At 47.7% G+C, this 19,904-nt stretch overlaps 1 protein-coding gene across 1 annotated transcript in view; it reads right to left on the reverse strand.

Annotated features, from left to right (window-relative positions):
- NUP214 (nucleoporin 214) overlaps nt 1-19,904 on the reverse strand; it is a 395,449-nt gene that overhangs the window by 105,731 nt on the left and 269,814 nt on the right. The window contains exon 26 of the mRNA XM_063936801.1: nt 19,097-19,196. Coding sequence (XP_063792871.1) covers nt 19,097-19,196 — 100 coding nt within the window. The remainder of the gene's footprint in view (nt 1-19,096; nt 19,197-19,904) is intronic.

The raw sequence follows: 19,904 nt of genomic DNA on the forward strand, positions 1-19,904 counted from the left end.
AGTCGGGGTTCTGAAAAAGTTTCATCTTATTTAGCACACTTTTTCGAGTATACACAACTTAGGGGCTAATTCAGGTTGTATCTGTGTGATCCAACTGCAAAAAAAGAGAAAAAGATGCGGGTCGCATTTTCTGCAGGGGGGGGGGGCACAGAAAATGCGGTCGCCTCTGCCTGTCAATCAGGCAGAGGCGGACGAGGGGCAGCAACGCTCCGTTTCCGGGGCGGAGACAGATCGTTGCGGAGGCTGGCGAGGCGCGAACGGGGGCGTGGTCACAGTCGCTGCGTGATGTCAGGAGTCATCCTTAATTTCTGCTAACCAGCAGAAATTGCAATGCGATCGCAATTTCTGCTTGTTGAAGGGGGGGGAGGGAGGGGGGGCGGCGGTCAGCATGCTGGGCTGACTTGTCCTGTGATGGGAGGCCCGCAGCATGTGAACAGAAGGATTGCAAATTCTGCTAATTAGAAGAATTTGAAATCCTTACTGAATTAGCCCCTCAGTGCAGCATAAACTGTAAGCGTCTTCCTCCTTCCAGGACTCAGTAGGAAAAAGGAGGAGGGTGAACTTCCAGAGACTAGCATTGTCCTGAAGGATACAGACCTAAAGTCTTTCACCAGTCATGGCATAGGTGACCTCATTGCTTCGGTACACCACTCTTTAGACTGGATGTGGATACATAAGCAGAAGCGGAGTCCTTTCATGAAACGACGCAGGAATGTTGTTAATTTTCAGTCTTCTTCAGATCTTTCCAATGTCATTGAGTAGCCCTAGAAGGCGCAAGATGGAAAGTGCTCTGTTCCTCGCAAATTTGCTTCACTTTATTCACACCTGGCAGATAATGTATCCAATTGGGAACTGCCTCCCGCAGTTGACGCTCCAGTGGTGTGCCTGTTCAGTGCTCTGTGTCTTTAAACATTTACTACATTGTATATTAGAAGGTTGTCTCAAGTCCATTATTTATAGCCTCCAAGGTAGTCATCTGAACTTTACTAGCCTTGTCATGGGTGGCTCAAGCTATAGAAACTTGGGCCGACAAACTCACTAAAGGACTTGCACAGTGTTTTGTCTGGTAATTCTCTTCTGGATTTGGCAGAACATCTACACGATTCAGCTAAATTTGGACCAGAAATGTATGCTATTATTGCCCAAGCTGCGGTGGGAAAAATACTTTTCTTCCATTAGCTGCGTGTAGAAAGCAGGGCCTGGGTTTTTCAGTTTTCTCTCCTTCTTCCAAAGTCTAGGGTCCACTGGAGATCAATTTACCTGGGACGCTTCTTACCTGGCAGGTGTTCAGCTTTTACTGTAGACAAGTTTTTGGCCTCACCAGACGTTACAGACGCTTCTTAACGGTCCAATTTCTGTAAGGTATCCTTCTCTTCTCCATTTTGTGGTCGCATCTGATCACTATAAAAGCACCTGGGTCGCACTTTTCAGGCCCTACTATTCAATATAGCCAAGGCTCTGCACATTTGCACCAAGATCACGTCAGTAATGGAGAGTTTACCGCGCAAGGAAGGTGTCACAACCATTCAGTAAGTAGACAATCTGTTGGTGATGGCCGTCTTAGATTCGGATTTGCTAAAGCACCTACGTCGCACGGTTCTAGTACTTCAAGATCACAACTGGATCCTGAATCTAAAGATCTCAGACCAGATACCTTCAGGACACCTTCGATTTCTAGACGTTGTCTTCGACACCTTGCTCCAGCGAGTTTCTTACTGGATTCAAAAGCATGGATTCTGCAGAACATAGGAAGGGACTGTCAGTGCCTCATCTGCTGATTTTGCTGTACATTAAGCTTTGGGGCACGACGGTCGCCACCTTCAAGACCCTTCAATACACCAGGCTTCATTCACGGAAATTCCAGTGGAGAATTCTCCAAAGTTCAATAGGATGCTCAGCATCATCTCCTTCTGTGACAATCCTTGGGTCACTAAAAATAGGATTTTAATTACCTACCGGTAAATCATTTTCTCATAGTCCGTAGAGGAGGCTGGGGTCCATATTAGTACCATGGGGTATAGACTGGTCCACCAGGAGCCATTGGCACTTTAAGAGTTTAACAGTGTGGGCTGGCTCCTCCCTCTATGCCCCTCCTACCAGACTCAGTCTAGAAACTGTGCCCGAGGAGAAGACATACTTCGAGAGAAGGATTTTACACAGATAGTGGCGAGATTCATACCAGCTCACACAACAAAGCAAATCCGGCCAACATGCCGGAAAACTCAGCAACCGCTGAAACAGTAAAGAACGCAGAACTTATCTAGGAACCAGGCAGTACTGAACCAAACAACCACTGCAGGATAAAGAAGCGCTGGGCGGGCGCCCAGCATCCTCTACAGACTACGAGAAAAGGATTACCGGTAGGTAATTAAAATCCTATTTTCTCTTACGTCCTAGAGGATGCTGGGGTCCGTATTAGTACCATGGGGATGTACCAAAGCTCCCAGAACGGGAGGGAGAGCGCGCAGGCTCCTGCAGAACTGCTTGACCAAACTTGAGGTCATCAGAGGCCAAAGTATCGAACTTGTAAAACTTAGCAAACGTGTTCGATCCAGACCAAGTAACCGCTCGACAAAGCTGTACAGCCGAGACACCCCGGGCAGTCGCCCAGGAAAAACCCACCTTACGAGTAGAGTGAGCCTCAACAGCATGCTGGATGGTGAACCTGATCCAGCGGGAAATCGACTGCTTAGAAGCAGGACCCCCAATTTTTTGTGGATCATAGAGGACAAACAGAGTCAGATTTCCTGTGACGTGCCGTCCTCTTCACATAAATCTTCAAAGCCCTCACAACATCCCAGGCCTTAGGAGTCCGTAGCCACTGGCACCACAATAGGTTGGTTGATATGAAAAGCCGACACAACCTTACGAAGGAACTGTTGACGAGTCCTAACTTCCGCCCTATCCTCATGGAAGACCAGATAGCTAAGATCCAGCGCACAACCGCCATGCCGTCAAACGTAGATTCATGATGCTCAGGGTGCCCTCCCGCGCCCTGCTGGGCTCTGTGTAAATGGAGAGCATGTTCGCGCAGCATTCCCGCTCGCTGCGCGGTACCTTATGCCGTCACGATGACCGGAGGTCCCTCTCTTCAGATCTCCAGTAACACTACTCACCAGTATTCTGACTTCTGGCTTTGTTAGGGGGGTGACGGCGTGCTGTGGGAGTGAGCGCATAGCCGCAGCTAGTGTTCAGTACCCTTCAGGAGTTAATGGTGTCCTGCCTGCAGAAGCAGAGCCATGAAACTACATAGAAAGTTGGTTCCTACTTCTCCCCCTAAGTCCCACGAAGCAGGGAGGCTGTTGCCAGCAGTCTCCCTGTAAAATAAAAAACCTGAGTAGAGTCTTCTAGCAGAACTCTGTAGAGCTCCACTAGAGTGCGGCCATTCTTCGTGGGCACATTTTCTAAACTGAGGTCTGGAGGAAGTGCATTGTGGGAGGAGCCAGTTCACACTCACTCTAAAAAATTCTTAAAGTGCCCATGGCTCCTGCGGAACAGTCTATAACTCATGGTACTGAAGTGGACCCCAGCATCCTCTAGGACTTTTGAGAAATTGGATCATTTTGTCCATGGACGAGTCTCTCTTGGTATGGCATGCCTTAACATTAAATTTTTGTCTTCAGGGCATTGAGTCACCATCGATGAAAGACTCTGGTAATCTATGTGCTCGAGCTCCAAGCCATGTTTCTGCATCTCTTAGTAGGCCAGTCTGTCCTGGCTGGCTGGACAGTTTGTATTCAAATGTCAGAACAATCATTTAGGCACAAAAAACAAAAGCGCCCAACAGCAATGGTGGAGGCAGCCAGATTTCTTTCCGGACCACAGACCTTTCTCTGAAACTCTCAGGATATGTTCATAACGAGAATATATAAAAAATAAGAATTTACTTACCGATAATTCTATTTCTCGGAGTCCGTAGTGGATGCTGGGGTTCCTGAAAGGACCATGGGGAATAGCGGCTCCGCAGGAGACAGGGCACAAAAAAGTAAAGCTTTACTAGGTCAGGTGGTGTGCACTGGCTCCTCCCCCTATGACCCTCCTCCAGACTCCAGTTAGGTACTGTGCCCGGACGAGCATACACAATAAGGGAGGCATTTTGAATCCCGGGTAAGACTCATACCAGCCACACCAATCACACCGTACAACTTGTGATCTAAACCCAGTTAACAGTATGACAACAGAAAGGGCCTCTTAAAGATGGCTCCTTAACAATAACCCGAATTAGTTAACAATAACTATGTACAAGTATTGCAGATAATCCGCACTTGGGATGGGCGCCCAGCATCCACTACGGACTCCGAGAAATAGAATTATCGGTAAGTAAATTCTTATTTTCTCTATCGTCCTAAGTGGATGCTGGGGTTCCTGAAAGGACCATGGGGATTATACCAAAGCTCCCAAACGGGCGGGAGAGTGCGGATGACTCTGCAGCACCGAATGAGAGAACTCCAGGTCCTCCTTTGCCAGGGTATCAAATTTGTAAAATTTTACAAACGTGTTCTCCCCCGACCACGTAGCTGCTCGGCAGAGTTGTAATGCCGAGACCCCTCGGGCAGCCGCCCAAGATGAGCCCACCTTCCTTGTGGAGTGGGCTTTTACAGTTTTAGGCTGTGGCAGGCCTGCCACAGAATGTGCAAGTTGAATTGTGTTACAAATCCAACGAGCAATCGACTGCTTAGAAGCAGGTGCGCCCAACTTGTTGGGTGCATACAATATAAACAGCGAGTCAGATTTTCTGACTCCAGCCGTCCTTGCAATGTATATTTTTAAGGCTCTGACAACGTCCAACAACTTGGAGTCCTCCAAGTCGCTAGTGGCCGCAGGCACCACAATAGGTTGGTTCAGATGAAATGCTGATACCACTTTAGGGAGAAAATGCGGACGAGTCCGCAGTTCTGCCCTATCCGAATGAAAGATTAGATAAGGACTTTTATAAGATAAAGCCGCCAATTCAGATACTCTCCTGGCAGAGGCCAGGGCTAGTAACATAGTCACTTTCAATGTGAGATATTTCAAATCCACCTTTTTCAATGGTTCAAACCAATGGGATTTGAGGAAATCTAAAACTACATTTAGATCCCACGGTGCCACCGGAGGCACCACAGGAGGCTGTATATGCAGTACTCCCTTGACAAAAGTCTGGACCTCAGGGACAGAGGCCAATTCTTTTTGGAAGAATATTGACAGGGCCGAAATTTGAACCTTAATGGATCCCAATTTGAGACCCATAGATAATCCTGATTGCAGGAAATGTAGGAAACGACCCAGTTGGAATTCCTCCGTCGGAACCCTCCGATCCTCGCACCACGCTACATATTTTCGCCAAATGCGGTGATAATGTTTCACGGTGACTTCCTTCCGTGCCTTAATCAAGGTAGGAATGACTTCTTCTGGAATGCCTTTCCCTTTTAGGATCTGGCGTTCAACCGCCATGCCGTCAAACGCAGCCGCGGTAAGTCTTGAAAAAGACAGGGACCCTGCTGTAGCAGGTCCCTTCTCAGAGGTAGAGGCCACGGTTCGTCCGTGAGCATCTCTTGAAGTTCCGGATACCAAGTCCTTCTCGGCCAATCCGGAACCACTAGTATTGTTCTTACTCTTCTTTGCCGTATGATCTTCAATACCTTTGGTATGAGCGGCAGAGGAGGAAACACATACACTGACTGGTACACCCAAGGAGTTACCAGTGCGTCCACAGCTATTGCCTGTGGATCTCTTGACCTGGCGCAATATTTGTCCAGTTTCTTGTTGAGGCGAGACGCCATCATGTCTACAATTGGTCTTTCCCAACGGTCTATTAACATGTTGAAGACTTCTGGATGTAGACCCCACTCTCCCGGATGAAGATCGTGTCTGCTGAGGAAGTCTGCTTCCCAGTTGTCCACGCCCGGGATGAACACTGCTGACAGTGCTATCACGTGATTCTCCGCCCAGCGAAGAATCTTGGCAGCTTCTGCCATTGCACTCCTGCTTCTTGTGCCGCCCTGCCTGTTTACATGGGCGACCGCCGTGATGTTGTCCGACTGAATCAACACCGGCTTTCCTTGCAGGAGAAGTTCCGCCTGGCTTAGAGCATTGTAGATTGCTCTTAGTTCCAGAATGTTTATGTGAAGAGACTTTTCCAGACTCGTCCATACTCCCTGGAAGTTTCTTCCTTGTGTGACTGCTCCCCAGCCTCTCAGGCTGGCGTCCGTGGTCACCAGGATCCAATCCTGAATGCCGAATCTGCGGCCTTCTAATAGGTGAGCCTTCTGCAACCACCACAGAAGTGACACCCTTGTCTTTGGTGACAGGGTTATTCGCAGGTGCATCTGCAGATGCGACCCTGACCATTTGTCCAACAGATCCCTTTGGAATATTCTTGCATGGAATCTGCCGAATGGAATTGCTTCGTAAGAAGCCACCATTTTTCCCAGGACTCTTGTGCATTGATGTACTGACACTTTTCCTGGTTTTAGGAGGTTCCTGACCAGATCGGATAACTCCTTGGCTTTTTCCTCTGGAAGGAAAACCTTTTTCTGAACCGTGTCCAGAATCATTCCTAGGAACAGCAGACGAGTTGTCGGGATTAAATGGGATTTTGGAATATTCAGAATCCACCCGTGTTGTCTTAGCACCTCTTGAGATAGTGCTAAAGCTGTCTCCAGCTGTTCTCTGGACCTTGCCCTTATTAGGAGATCGTCCAAGTATGGGATAACTAATACGCCTTTTCTTCGAAGAAGAATCATCATCTCGGCCATTACCTTGGTAAAGACCCGAGGCGCCGTGGACAATCCGAACGGCAGCGTCTGAAACTGATAGTGACAGTTTTGAACAATGAACCTGAGGTACCCCTGGTGTGCGGGGTAAATCGGAACGTGTAGATACGCATCCTTGATGTCCAAGGATACCATAAAGTCCCCTTCTTCCAGGTTCGCTATCACTGCTCTGAGTGACTCCATCTTGAAATTGAACTTTTTTATGTAGAGGTTCAAGGACTTCAGATTTAGAATAGGCCTTACCGAGCCATCCGGCTTCGGTACCACAAATAGAGTGGAATAATACCCCTTTCTTTGTTGTAATAGGGGTACTTTGACTATCACCTGCTGAGCGTACAGCTTGTGAATGGCTTCCAACACCCTCTCCCTTTCGGAAGAGACGGTTGGTAAGGCAGACTTCAGGAAACGATGAGGAGGATCCGTCTCTAATTCCAACCTGTACCCCTGAGATATTATCTGCAGGATCCAGGGGTCTACCTGCGAGTGAGCCCACTGCGCGCTGTAATTTTTGAGACGGCCCCCCACTGTCCCCGAGTCCGCTTGAGAGGCCCCAGCGTCATGCTGAGGTTTTTGCAGGAGCCGGGGAGGGCTTCTGTTCCTGGGAAGGAGCTGCCTGTTGGTGTCTCTTCCCTCTTCCTCTGCCTCGTGGCAGGTACGACAAGCCCTTTGCTCTCTTATTTTTGTAGGAGCGAAAAGGCTGCGGTTGAAAGGTCGGTGCCTTTCTCTGTTGGGGAGTGACTTGAGGTAAAAAAGTGGATTTCCCGGCAGTAGCCGTGGCCACCAAGTCTGATAGACCAACTCCAAATAACTCCTCCCCTTTATACGGCAAAACCTCCATGTGACGTTTTGAATCCGCATCGCCTGTCCACTGTCGTGTCCATAAGGCTCTTCTGGCTGAAATGGACATAGCACTCACCCGAGATGCCAGTGTGCAAATATCCCTCTGTGCATCACGCATATAGATAAATGCATCCTTTATTTGTTCTAACGACAGTAAAACATTGTCCCTATCTAGGGTATCAATATTTTCAATCAGGGATTCTGACCAAACTACTCCAGCACTGCACATCCAGGCAGTTGCTATAGCTGGTCGTAGTATAACACCTGCATGTGTGTATATATTCTTTTGAATAACTTCCATCTTTCTATCTGATGGATCCTTAAGTGCGGCCGTCTCAGGAGAGGGTAACGCCACTTGTTTGGATAAGCGTGTGAGCGCCTTGTCCACCTTAGGGGGTGTTTCCCAGCGCGCCCTAACCTCTGGCGGGAAAGGGTATAATGCCAATAACTTTTTTTGAAATTATCAACTTTTTATCAGGAGCAACCCACGCTTCATCACACACGTCATTTAATTCTTCTGATTCAGGAAAAACTGTTTGTAGTTTTTTCACACCATACATAATACCCTGTTTTACGGTATCTGTAGTATCAGCTAAATGTAACGTCTCCTTCATTGCCAAAATCATATAACGTGTGGCCCTACTGGAAAATACGTTTGAATTTCTACCGTCGTCACTGGAATCAGTGCCCGTGTCTGGGTCTGTGTCGACCGACTGAGGCAAAGGGCGTTTTACAGCCCCTGACGGTGTTTGAGGCGCCTGGACAGGCATTAATTGATTGTCCGGCCGCCTCATGTCCTCAACTGACTGTTTAAGGGAAGATAAACCATCACGTAATTCCACAAATAAAGGCATCCATTCTGGTGTCGACCCCCTGGGGGGTGACATCTGCATATTTGGCAATTGCTCCGCCTCCACACCAATATCGTCCTCATACATGTCGACACCACGTACCGACACACACCGCAAACTCACAGGGAATGCTCTAATGAAGACAGGACCCACTAGCCCTTTTGGGGAGACAGAGGGAGAGTCTGCCAGCACACACCACAAAGCGCTATATATACAAGGGATATCCTTATATTAAGTGCTCCCTTATAGCTGCTTTAATATATATATATATATAGCCATTAATGTGCCCCCCCTCTCTGTTTTACCCTGTTTCTGTAGTGCAGTGCAGGGGAGAGACCTGGGAGCCGTTCTGACCAGCGGAGCTGTGACAGAAAATGGCGCCGTGTGCTGAGGAGATAGGCCCCGCCCCTTTTTCGGCGGGTTCTTCTCCCGCTATTTTTCCAGTCAGGCAGGGGTTAAATATCTCCATATAGCCCCTATGGGCTATATGTGAGGTATTTTTAGCCTTGTATAAGGTTTATATTTGCCTCTCAGAGCGCCCCCCCCCAGCGCTCTGCACCCTCAGTGACTGCCCAGTGAAGTGTGCTGAGAGGAAAATGGCGCACAGCTGCAGTGCTGTGCGCTACCTTATGAAGACTGAGGAGTCTTCAGCCGCCGGTTTCCGGACCTCTTCACGCTTCAGCATCTGCAAGGGGGTCGGCGGCGCGGCTCCGGGACCGGACTCCACGGCTGGGCCTGTGTTCGATCCCTCTGGAGCTAATGGTGTCCAGTAGCCAAGCAGCAAATCCACTCTGCATGCAGGTGAGTTTACTACTTTCCCCCTAAGTCCCACGTTGCAGTGATCCTGTTGCCAGCAGGACTCACTGTAAAGAAAAAAACCTAAACTAAACTTTCTCTAAGCAGCTCTTTAGGAGAGCCACCTAGATTGCACCCTTCTCGTTCGGGCACAAAATCTAACTGGAGTCTGGAGGAGGGTCATAGGGGGAGGAGCCAGTGCACACCACCTGACCTAGTAAAGCTTTACTTTTTTGTGCCCTGTCTCCTGCGGAGCCGCTATTCCCCATGGTCCTTTCAGGAACCCCAGCATCCACTTAGGACGATAGAGAAAGAATATTTGAAAACCAGACCCTCAGCAGATCCATGTTTTACTGGGGGAATGGTCACTCAATCCAAAGGTCTTCCAATAGTTACTTTGGAAGTGGGACCTTCCGCAAGTAGTTCTCAGGGGCCCTCCACACAACCTCATGGTTCCATAGTTTTGTGCAACTTCCAGGAACACGCTGGCTATCGCAGTTCATGCCATGACTGTTCTGTGGGACTTTTATCTACCGTATATGTTTCTTCTGATCCCAAGGTTTCCTTGTGTACTCAAGCGCATATCTAAACTGACCACACAGGTGGTATTACACAAACAGTCTCAAAGGGTTGGTAGATCCTGGGTAGCGTCTCCTACTTTGACCAGACCTGCTAGCAGAATTTCCGTTTTCAAAACTGTCAATCTAAAGGTTTTTCCTCTCATTATGGTCTGCGAGCCCGGACACTTGTTCTGTCTCACACTTACCTAAGTATGTAAACTCTGCCTCTTGTAGGTTGAACACAAAAATGCCTCTCTCTTTTCTCCAACTTTCCTTCAAGGGAGTTTGGAGGCAGGCTTACAGCTTTATGAAACAAAAACCAAGTTGCGCTGAACAATCAAAGATGAAAAATATTTATTTTAAAAATTATAAATCACAACAACAATTCTCCCGGGAGTACAGTTAAAATAAGAATTTACTTACCGATAATTCTATTTCTCGGAGTCCGTAGTGGATGCTGGGGTTCCTGAAAGGACCATGGGGAATAGCGGCTCCGCAGGAGACAGGGCACAAAAAGTAAAGCTTTAGGATCAGGTGGTGTGCACTGGCTCCTCCCCCTATGACCCTCCTCCAAGCCTCAGTTAGGATACTGTGCCCGGACGAGCGTACACAATAAGGAAGGATTTTGAATCCCGGGTAAGACTCATACCAGCCACACCAATCACACTGTACAACCTGTGATCTGAACCCAGTTAACAGTATGATAACAGCGGAGCCTCTGAAAAGATGGCTCACAACAATAATAACCCGATTTTTGTAACTATGTACAAGTATTGCAGATAATCCGCACTTGGGATGGGCGCCCAGCATCCACTACGGACTCCGAGAAATAGAATTATCGGTAAGTAAATTCTTATTTTCTCTATCGTCCTAGTGGATGCTGGGGTTCCTGAAAGGACCATGGGGATAATACCAAAGCTCCCAAACGGGCGGGAGAGTGCGGATGACTCTGCAGCACCGAATGAGAGAACTCCAGGTCCTCCTTAGCCAGGGTATCAAATTTGTAGGATTTTACCAACGTGTTTGCCCCTGACTAAATAGCCGCTCGGCAAAGTTGTAAAGCCGAGACCCCTCGGGCAGCCGCCCAAGATAAGCCCACCTTCCTTGTGGAATGGGCATTTACATATTTTGGCTGTGGCAGGCCTGCCACAGAATGTGCAAGCTGAATTGTATTACACATCCAACTAGCAATAGTCTGCTTAGAAGCAAGAGCACCCAGTTTGTTGGGTGCATACAGGATAACAGCAAGTCAGTTTTCCTGACTCCAGCCGTCCTGGAACCTATATTTACAGGGCCCTGACAACATCTAGCAACCTGGAGTCCTCCAAGTCCCTAGTAGGCGCAAGGCACCAAAATAAGCTGGTTCAGGTGAAACACTGACACCACCTTAGGGAGAGAACTGGGGACGAGTCCGCAGCTCTGCCCTGTCCAAATGGACAACCAGATATGGGCTTTTTTGAGAAAAAAACCACCAATTTGACACTCGCCTGGTCCAGGCCAGGGCCAAGAGCATGGTCACTTTTCATGTGAGATGCTTCAAATCCACAGATTTGACTGGTTTTAAACCAATGTGATTTGAGGAATCCCAGAACTACGTTGAGATCCCACAGTGCCACTGGAGGCACAAAAGGGGGTTGTATATGCAATACTCCCTTGACAAACTTCTGGACTTCAGGAACTGAAGCCACTTCTTTCTGGAAGAAAATCGACAGGGCCGAAATTTGAACCTTAATGGACCCCAATTTGAGGCCCATAGACACTCCTGTTTGCAGGAAATGCAGGAATCGACAGAGTTGAAATTTCTTCGTGGGGCCTTTCTGGCCTCACACCACGCAACATATTTTTGCCACATGTGGTGATAATGTTGTGCGGTCACCTCCTTTCTGGCTTTGACCAGGGTAGGAATGACCTCTTCCGGAATGCCTTTTTCCCTTAGGATCCGGCGTTCCACCGCCATGCCGTCAAACGCAGCTGCGGTAAGTCTTGGAACAGACATGGTACTTGCTGAAACAAGTCCCTTCTTAGCGGCAGAGGCCATAAGTCCTCTGTGAGCATCTCTTGAAGTTCCGGGTACCAAGTCCTTCTTGGCCAATCCGGAGCCATGAGTATAGTTCTTACTCCTCTACGTCTTATAAGTCTCAGTACCTTAGGTATGAGAAGCAGAGGATGGAACACATACACCGACTGGTACATCCATGGTGTTACCAGAACGTCCACAGCTATTGCCTGAGGGTCTCTTAACCTGGCGCAATACCTGTCCCGTTTTTTGTTCAGACGGGACGCCATCATGTCCACCTTTGGTATTTCCCAACGGTTTACAATCATGTGGAAAACTTCCCGATGAAGTTTCCATTCTGCCGGGTGGAGGTCGTGCCTGCTGAGGAAGTCTGCTTCCCAGTTTCCATTCCCGGAATGAAACACTGCTGACAGTGCTATCACATGATTTTCCGCCCAGCGAAAAGTCCTTGCAGTTTTTGCCATTGCCCTCCTGCTTCTTGTGCCGCCCTGTCTATTTACGTGGGCGACTGCCGTGATGTTTTTCCCACTGGATCAATACCGGCTGACCTTGAAGCAGAGGTCTTGCTAAGCTTAGAGTATTATAAATTTACCCTTAGCTCCAGTATATTTATGTGGAGAAAAGTCTCCAGACTTGATCACACTCCCTGGAAATTTTTTCCTTGTGTGACTGCTCCCCAGCCTCTCGGGCTGGCCTCCGTGGTCACCAGCATCCAATCCTGAATGCCGAATCTGCGGCCCTCTAGAAGATGAGCACTCTGTAACCACCACAGGAGAGACACCCTTGTCCTTGGATATAGGGTTATCCGCTGATGCATCTGAAGATGCGATCCGGACCATTTGTCCAGCAGATCCCACTGAAAAATTCTTGCGTGAAATCTGCCGAATGGAATTGCTTCGTAGGAAGTCACCATCTTTACCAGGACCCTTGTGCAATGATGCACTGATTTTAGGAGGTTCCTGACTAGCTCGGATAACTCCCTGGCTTTCTCTTTTCTGGACTGTGTCCAGAATCATCCCTAGGCACAGCAGACTTGTCGTCGGGATCAGCTGCGATTTTGGAATATTTAGAATCCACCCGTGCTGTTGTAGCAGTATCCGAGATAGTGCTACTCCGACCTCCAACTGTTCCCTGGACTTTGCCCTTATCAGGAGATCGTCCAAGTAAGGGATAATTAAGACGCCTTTTCTTCGAAGAAGAATCATCATTTCGGCCATTACCTTGGTAAAGACCCGGGGTGCCGTGGACAATCCAAACGGCAGCGTCTGAAACTGATAGTGACAGTTCTGTACCACGAACCTGAGGTACCCTTAGTGAGAAGGGCAAATTTTGGACATGGAGGTAAGCATCCCTGATGTCTCGGGACACTATATAGTCCCCTTCTTCCTGGTTCGTTATCACTGCTCTGAGTGACTCCATCTTGATTTGAACCTTTGTAAGTGTTCAAATTTTTTTAGATTTAGAATAGGTCTCACCTAGCCTTCTGGCTTCAGTACCACAATATAATGTGGAATAATACCCCTTTTCTTGTTGTAGGAGGGGTAATTTGATTATCACCTGCTGGGAATACAGCTTGTGAATTGTTTCCCATACTGCCTCCTTGTCGGAGGGAGACCTTGGTAAACCAGACTTCAGGAGCCTGCGAAGGGGAAACGTCTCGACATTCCAATCTGTACCCCTGGGATACTACATGTAGGATCCAGGGGTCCTGTACGGTCCCAGCGTCATGCTGAGAGCTTGGCAGAAGCGGTGGAACGCTTCTGTTCCTGGGAATGGGCTGCCTGCTGTAGTCTTCTTCCCTTTCCTCTATCCCTGGGCAGATATGACTCTTATAGGGACGAAAGGACTGAGGCTGAAAAGACGGTGTCTTTTTCTGCAGAGATGTGACTTAGGGTAAAAACGGTGGATTTTCCAGCAGTTGCCGTGGCCACCAGGTCCGATGGACCGACCCCAAATAACTCCTCTTCCTTTATACGGCAATACACCTTTGTGCCGTTTGGAATCTGCATCACCTGACCACTGTCGTGTCCATAAACATCTTCTGGCAGATATGGACATCGCACTTACTCTTGATGCCAGAGTGCAAATATCCCTCTGTGCATCTCGCATATATAGAAAATGCATCCTTTAAATGCTCTATAGTCAATAAAATACTGTCCCTGTCAAGGGTATCAATATTTTTAGTCAGGGAATCCGACCAAGCCACCCCAGCTCTGCACATCCAGGCTGAGGCGATCGCTGGTCGCAGTATAACACCAGTATGTGTGTATATACTTTTTATGATATTTTCCAGCCTCCTGTCAGCTGGCTCCTTGAGGACGGCCCTATCTATAGACGGTACCGCCACTTGTTTTGATAAGCGTGTGAGCGCCTTATCCACCCTAAGGGGTGTTTCCCAACGCGCCCTAACTTCTGGCGGGAAGGGGTCTTCATTTAATTTATCTGATTCAGGAAAAACTACGGTAGTTTTTTCACATCCCACATAATACCCTCTTTTGTGGTACTTGTAGTATCAGAAATATGTAACACCTCCTTCATTGCCCTTAACGTGTGGCCCTAATAAGGAATACGTTTGTTTATTCACCGTCGACATTGGATTCAGTGTCCGTGTCTGTGTCGAACCGACTAAAGTAAACGGGCGTTTTAAAACCCCTGACGGTGTTTCTGAGACGTCTGGACCGGTACTAATTGTTTGTCGGCCGTCTCATGTCGTCAACCGACCTTGCAGCGTGTTGACATTATCACGTAATTCCCTAAATAAGCCATCCATTCCGGTGTCGACTCCCTAGAGAGTGACATCACCATTACAGGCAATTGCTCCGCCTCCTCACCAACATCGTCCTCATACATGTCGACACACACGTACCGACACACAGCACACACACAGGGAATGCTCTGATAGAGGACAGGACCCACTAGCCCTTTGAAGAGACAGAGGGAGAGTTTGCCAGCACACACCAAAAACGCTATAATTATATAGGGACAACCTTATATAAGTGTTTTCCCTTATAGCATCTTTTATATATTTCTAACGCCAAATTAGTGCCCCCCCTCTCTGTTTTAACCCTGTTTCTGTAGTGCAGTGCAGGGGAGAGCCTGGGAGCCTTCCCTCCAGCCTTTCTGTGAGGGAAAATGGCGCTGTGTGCTGAGGAGATAGGCCCCGCCCCTTTTTCGGCGGGCTCGTCTCCCGCTCTTTAATGGATTCTGGCAGGGGTTAAATATCTCCATATAGCCCCCGGAGGCTATATGTGAGGTATTTTTAGCCAAAAAAGGTTTTCATTTGCCTCCCAGGGCGCCCCCCTCCCAGCGCCCTGCACCCTCAGTGACTGCCGTGTGAAGTGTGCTGAGAGGAAATGGCGCACAGCTGCAGTGCTGTGCGCTACCTTAAGAAGACTGAGGAGTCTTCTGCCGCCGATTCTGGACCTCTTCTCGTTTCAGCATCTGCAAGGGGGCCGGCGGCGAGGCTCCGGTGACCATCCAGGCTGTACCTGTGATCGTCCCTCTGGAGCTAATGTCCAGTAGCCAAAGAAGCCAATCCATCCTGCACGCAGGTGAGTTCACTTCTTCTCCCCTAAGTCCCTCGTTGCAGTGATCCTGTTGCCAGCAGGACTCACTGTAAAATAAAAAACCTAAGCTAAACTTTTCTAAGCAGCTCTTTAGGAGAGCCACCTAGATTGCACCCTTCTCGGCCGGGCACAAAAATCTAACTGAGGCTTGGAGGAGGGTCATAGGGGGAGGAGCCAGTGCACACCACCTGATCCTAAAGCTTTACTTTTTGTGCCCTGTCTCCTGCGGAGCCGCTATTCCCCATGGTCCTTTCAGGAACCCCAGCATCCACTAGGACGATAGAGAAAATGAATTAATTGACATGAAATCTATTAACTACAACGACACTATGTCCAAATACATTGTAATAATGAACTTCCTATTAGGCAATGCCTAATGTTTTAAAACAAATGACCCCAAGAATGTTGTAATGAATACAGCAACAGTAATAATTTTGGACTTTTACAATTAGCAGATGGATCTGTATACCAATAGTGACTCACTTATTAGTAGAAGTCCCAAACTGTCCTTGTTCCATACAGACGGATGTCAATTCCAATATTCCTGAAGTAGAGATGACCCTTGCAATGTTATTATGCCGCTCAAATAAATGCAAGGGTAAGTAGATGGACTGTGTCCAACAAAACCAGGCTGCTGTGGTGGTATTAGCAGGGAGAGCCCGGAGTGATATTAATGCAGCCAGCCGTTTACCCCCGCACGGAGGAGGGAGAGCAGTGTCTGCAGTTGCCGCCGGGTTAAGATGGAATGCAGCCGTACACAGACTGTCAGACGGCTGTGGGACCCGGACCGCTGGATGTTGCCTGTGCGACACAATGTTAGTGGGCTCTCACCAGAAACGGCTGGACTGACCTCCCACGGGCAGCTCCGATTGAGCCTCCCTGCGGTACACCTGGTGAAGAAAGAGAATGGTGTCGGAGCCGCAGATGTGATGTGCTGGATAGATGTGGAAGCCCGCCGTGCTCTGAATAGTGGTGTTGGAGCTGCGCTTCCACACACTGTTCCAAATCAGCCTCACTGTGGTGAAGGATTTTTCCAAAAGACGCCCTGCTGGCGTTGAAACGCGATAAGGATACAGGTGTACCCTTCCACTATCTGAAGTCAGGCTCAGCTTGAGTCACTACAGGAGATCAGCCCTGAACGGCCGCTATCATCACAGCCCTCCACCATCGAGCTGACGCACAGGTGCCGGGGCTCCGGTGCCTTCTTGATCTTGCCGGCGGCACACCACAGTGAGGCTGATTTGGAAGAGTGTGTGGAAGCGCAGCTCCAACACCGCTATTCAGAACACGGCGGGCTTCCACACCTATCCAGCACATCACATCTGCGGCTCCGACACCATTCTCTTTCTTCACCAGGTGTACCGCAGGGAGGCTTAAATCGGAGCTGCCCGTGGGAGGTCAGTCCAGCCGTTTCTGGTGAGAGCCCACTAACATCGTGTCGCACAGGCAACATCCAGCGGTCCGGGTCCCACAGCCGTCTGACAGTCTGTGTACGTCTGCATTCCATCTTAACCCGGCGGCAACTGCAGACACTGCTCTCCCTCCTCCGTGCGGGGGTAAACGGCTGGCTGCATTAATATCACTCCGGGCTCTCCCTGCTAATACCACCACAGCAGCCTGGTTTTGTTGGACACAGTCCATCGACTTACCCTTGCATTTATTTGAGCGGCATAATAACATTGCAAGGGTCATCTCTACTTCAGGAATATTGGAATTGACATCCATCTGTATGGAACAAGGACAGTTTGGGACTTCTACTAATAAGTGAGTCACTATTGGTATACAGATCCATCTGCTAATTGTAAAAGTCCAAAATTATTACTGTTGCTGTATTCATTACAACATTCTTGGGGTCATTTGTTTTAAAACATTAGGCATTGCCTAATAGGAATTTCATTATTACAATGTATTTGGACATAGTGTCGTTGTAGTTAATAGATTTCATGACAATTAATTCATTTTAACTGTACTCCCGGGAGAATTGTTGTTGTGATTTATAATTTTTTAAATAAATATTTTTCATCTTTGATTGTTGAGCGCAACTTGGTTTTTGTTTCATTGAGTGTTTTTCTGAGGGATTGGCATTCCCTTTCCAAGTCGCTGCTGACAATCACATACACCACCATTCACCGAGTGCACAGCTTCTTTGTTTAGGCTTACAGCTTTGTCTTTTCAAAGTACAGTTTTCAGCCCTGTCAATTTATTTCCAGCTGCGTTTGAAATGTTTACAGGGCATGGTGCGTATTCAGCCACATATTTGTCCACCGGTAGCATCGTGAAATCTTAATCTGGTCCTATAAGCTCTTAAACAAGCTCCATTTGAGCCTTTTACTTTCAGTGTATCTTCAGTTAGTTACTCGGAAACTGGCTTCCTTATGCCTCTTGCCTCAGCTCAACGTGTGTCGAAAGTTAGGGGTGTTTGTCTTACAAACCGCCTTTCTTATCTTCCATGATATGGAGCGGTTCTGTGTCCTGTGCCTACGTTTCTGATTAAAGTTGTTTTCTTTTGTTTTTCTGCTAAACATTGGATGAGGTCTCGGGATTTCCTTGGACAAGACTTTTTCTGTCAGTCACATGGATTCTTTCCTTGTTCTTTACCACGAACATACACATGGTTAGGTGGCTAATAAGCAGACCACTGAGAGTTGTATCTGATCCATCTTCATTCAAGCCTATTCTAGTGCAAGACAACAGGCACCACACCGGGTGTCAGCACACTGGGGCAGTGGCGACCTCTTGGGTAGCGTGACTCGAGGCTTCGGCAGAAAATGTCTGTCACTCAGTTTCCTAGACAACACATTTTCAGGTCTTTGCCTCTGGCAGCACCCACTTTGGGCATATAGTTCTCCGGTCTGGCAGCCTGTGTTTTCCCTCCACTAGGGGTGGCTGTTGAATGTCCCATGGTCCAGTGTCCCCCAGACTTGCTGCAGGAGAAATAGGATTTTTGGTCTCTTAAGCTGTGCATACACTGTGCGATGTGCTGCACAGTCCGACATTGACTATTTGACCGGGCCGGAGCCCAGCCCCGCCGATATAGTCAATGTTGGGCTGCCTGTACAGTCTATTTTTCCTTGCGCTGTTGATCCCGTGGGACTGCGCATTAGCATTGCACGGACTATACACACTATATAGTCAAAATCGAAAGAAATATTGCACCGTGTGTATACAACTTTACCGTTGAGTTCTTCTCTCTTAAGCAGGTTGGGGGACACTGCGTTCCCTCCCTAATGCTCAGTCGTGCAAGGTTTTGTCTCTTGATCAACTTTTCACTACTAGTTTGTTATATTGTTTTAACAGTTTCACAGAGTTACTGCTACTCCTTCCCGGAAACTTTTATAGAAGGTCCTGGAACTGTGCAGTTGCAGGTAGGGAGCAGCTTAGAAGGTGCCAACCTCAAGCTCAACCTGCAATCCAATGCTCCAGTGTCCGACAACCTCCTTAAGAGAAAAGGATTTAACGGCTGTATTCATTATTAGCATCCATATTTTATTGTTATTTTTTCTTTTCTATTATTTTGCGTGTTACAGTTGAGAGATCACACTTCAAGTTTCTTTTTATCCTGTACTGTACTGCTAACTTATCTGATCATTGTTTGTCTCTTGTGATCATTTCAACAAATACATATTTAAAATAATAATAATAACAATAAAATTATATCCACATACATACATACATATAAAAGTTCATTGTATTGCAGCTACTGTTAGCTGACCTGTTATCTTGCTAGGTGCCAACGCTGATCCTGGCTGTGTAGTAACACTGCTGTAAGGTGGAGGAGCCGAGTGGGTCTTTAAACCACCAGGTGGAGGAACCTGTAAAGAAAACATGAGTTTAGTGATCACAACAAATATGGATATATATTTGTCATATGTCATATGTGGCAGCCATTGTAACTGGTTATTATATCAAGGTGAACAATGTAGTCAACAATGAAGAAAAATAAATAAAAGGGGTGCTCTTATATTACTGTGTGCTGTGGCCCATTGGTCACCAAGTCAACTGTTAGGAAACTTGGGATCACAACGAGAATGTACAATGTACAATTAGGGGGCGATGCATCAAGGATCCTGAAGAACGGTCTACTGGAGAAATTGCCCATATCAAACAGATTCCATCTGGCATTTATCAAGTACACTCAATTAAATTACAGGTAGAAGCCGGTTGCTTGGTTGCTATGGGTAACCCTTTTTACAACTTAGAAGGCTTGAGACATCTCCCCCTTAAATCAAGTCAGGTCTGCAGATGTGTCCTCATACACGGCTGCTCTAGTCGCAGCAAATAGCCCCTCTCAGCGTGCCAGGTCCCAGGCAACTCAGCCGCGCAGAGCATCTTTCTTTCAAAATGTACATCTTATTTGCAATTAAAAAAAAAAGAAAATCTGGGAGTGACCAAAAAAACAAACAAACAGTCTCCATGACTTAGCCGGAAGGGATTTTCTCCAGAATGCGGAAACCTTAACACTGCGCATATGCCGGTTCATCTTGGGGTGTTCCTTAGAGATCTGCTGTGTCAGCTGGCCA

This window comes from Pseudophryne corroboree, chromosome 8 (assembly GCF_028390025.1).
Source record: "Pseudophryne corroboree isolate aPseCor3 chromosome 8, aPseCor3.hap2, whole genome shotgun sequence".
Lineage (NCBI taxonomy): Eukaryota > Metazoa > Chordata > Amphibia > Anura > Myobatrachidae > Pseudophryne > Pseudophryne corroboree.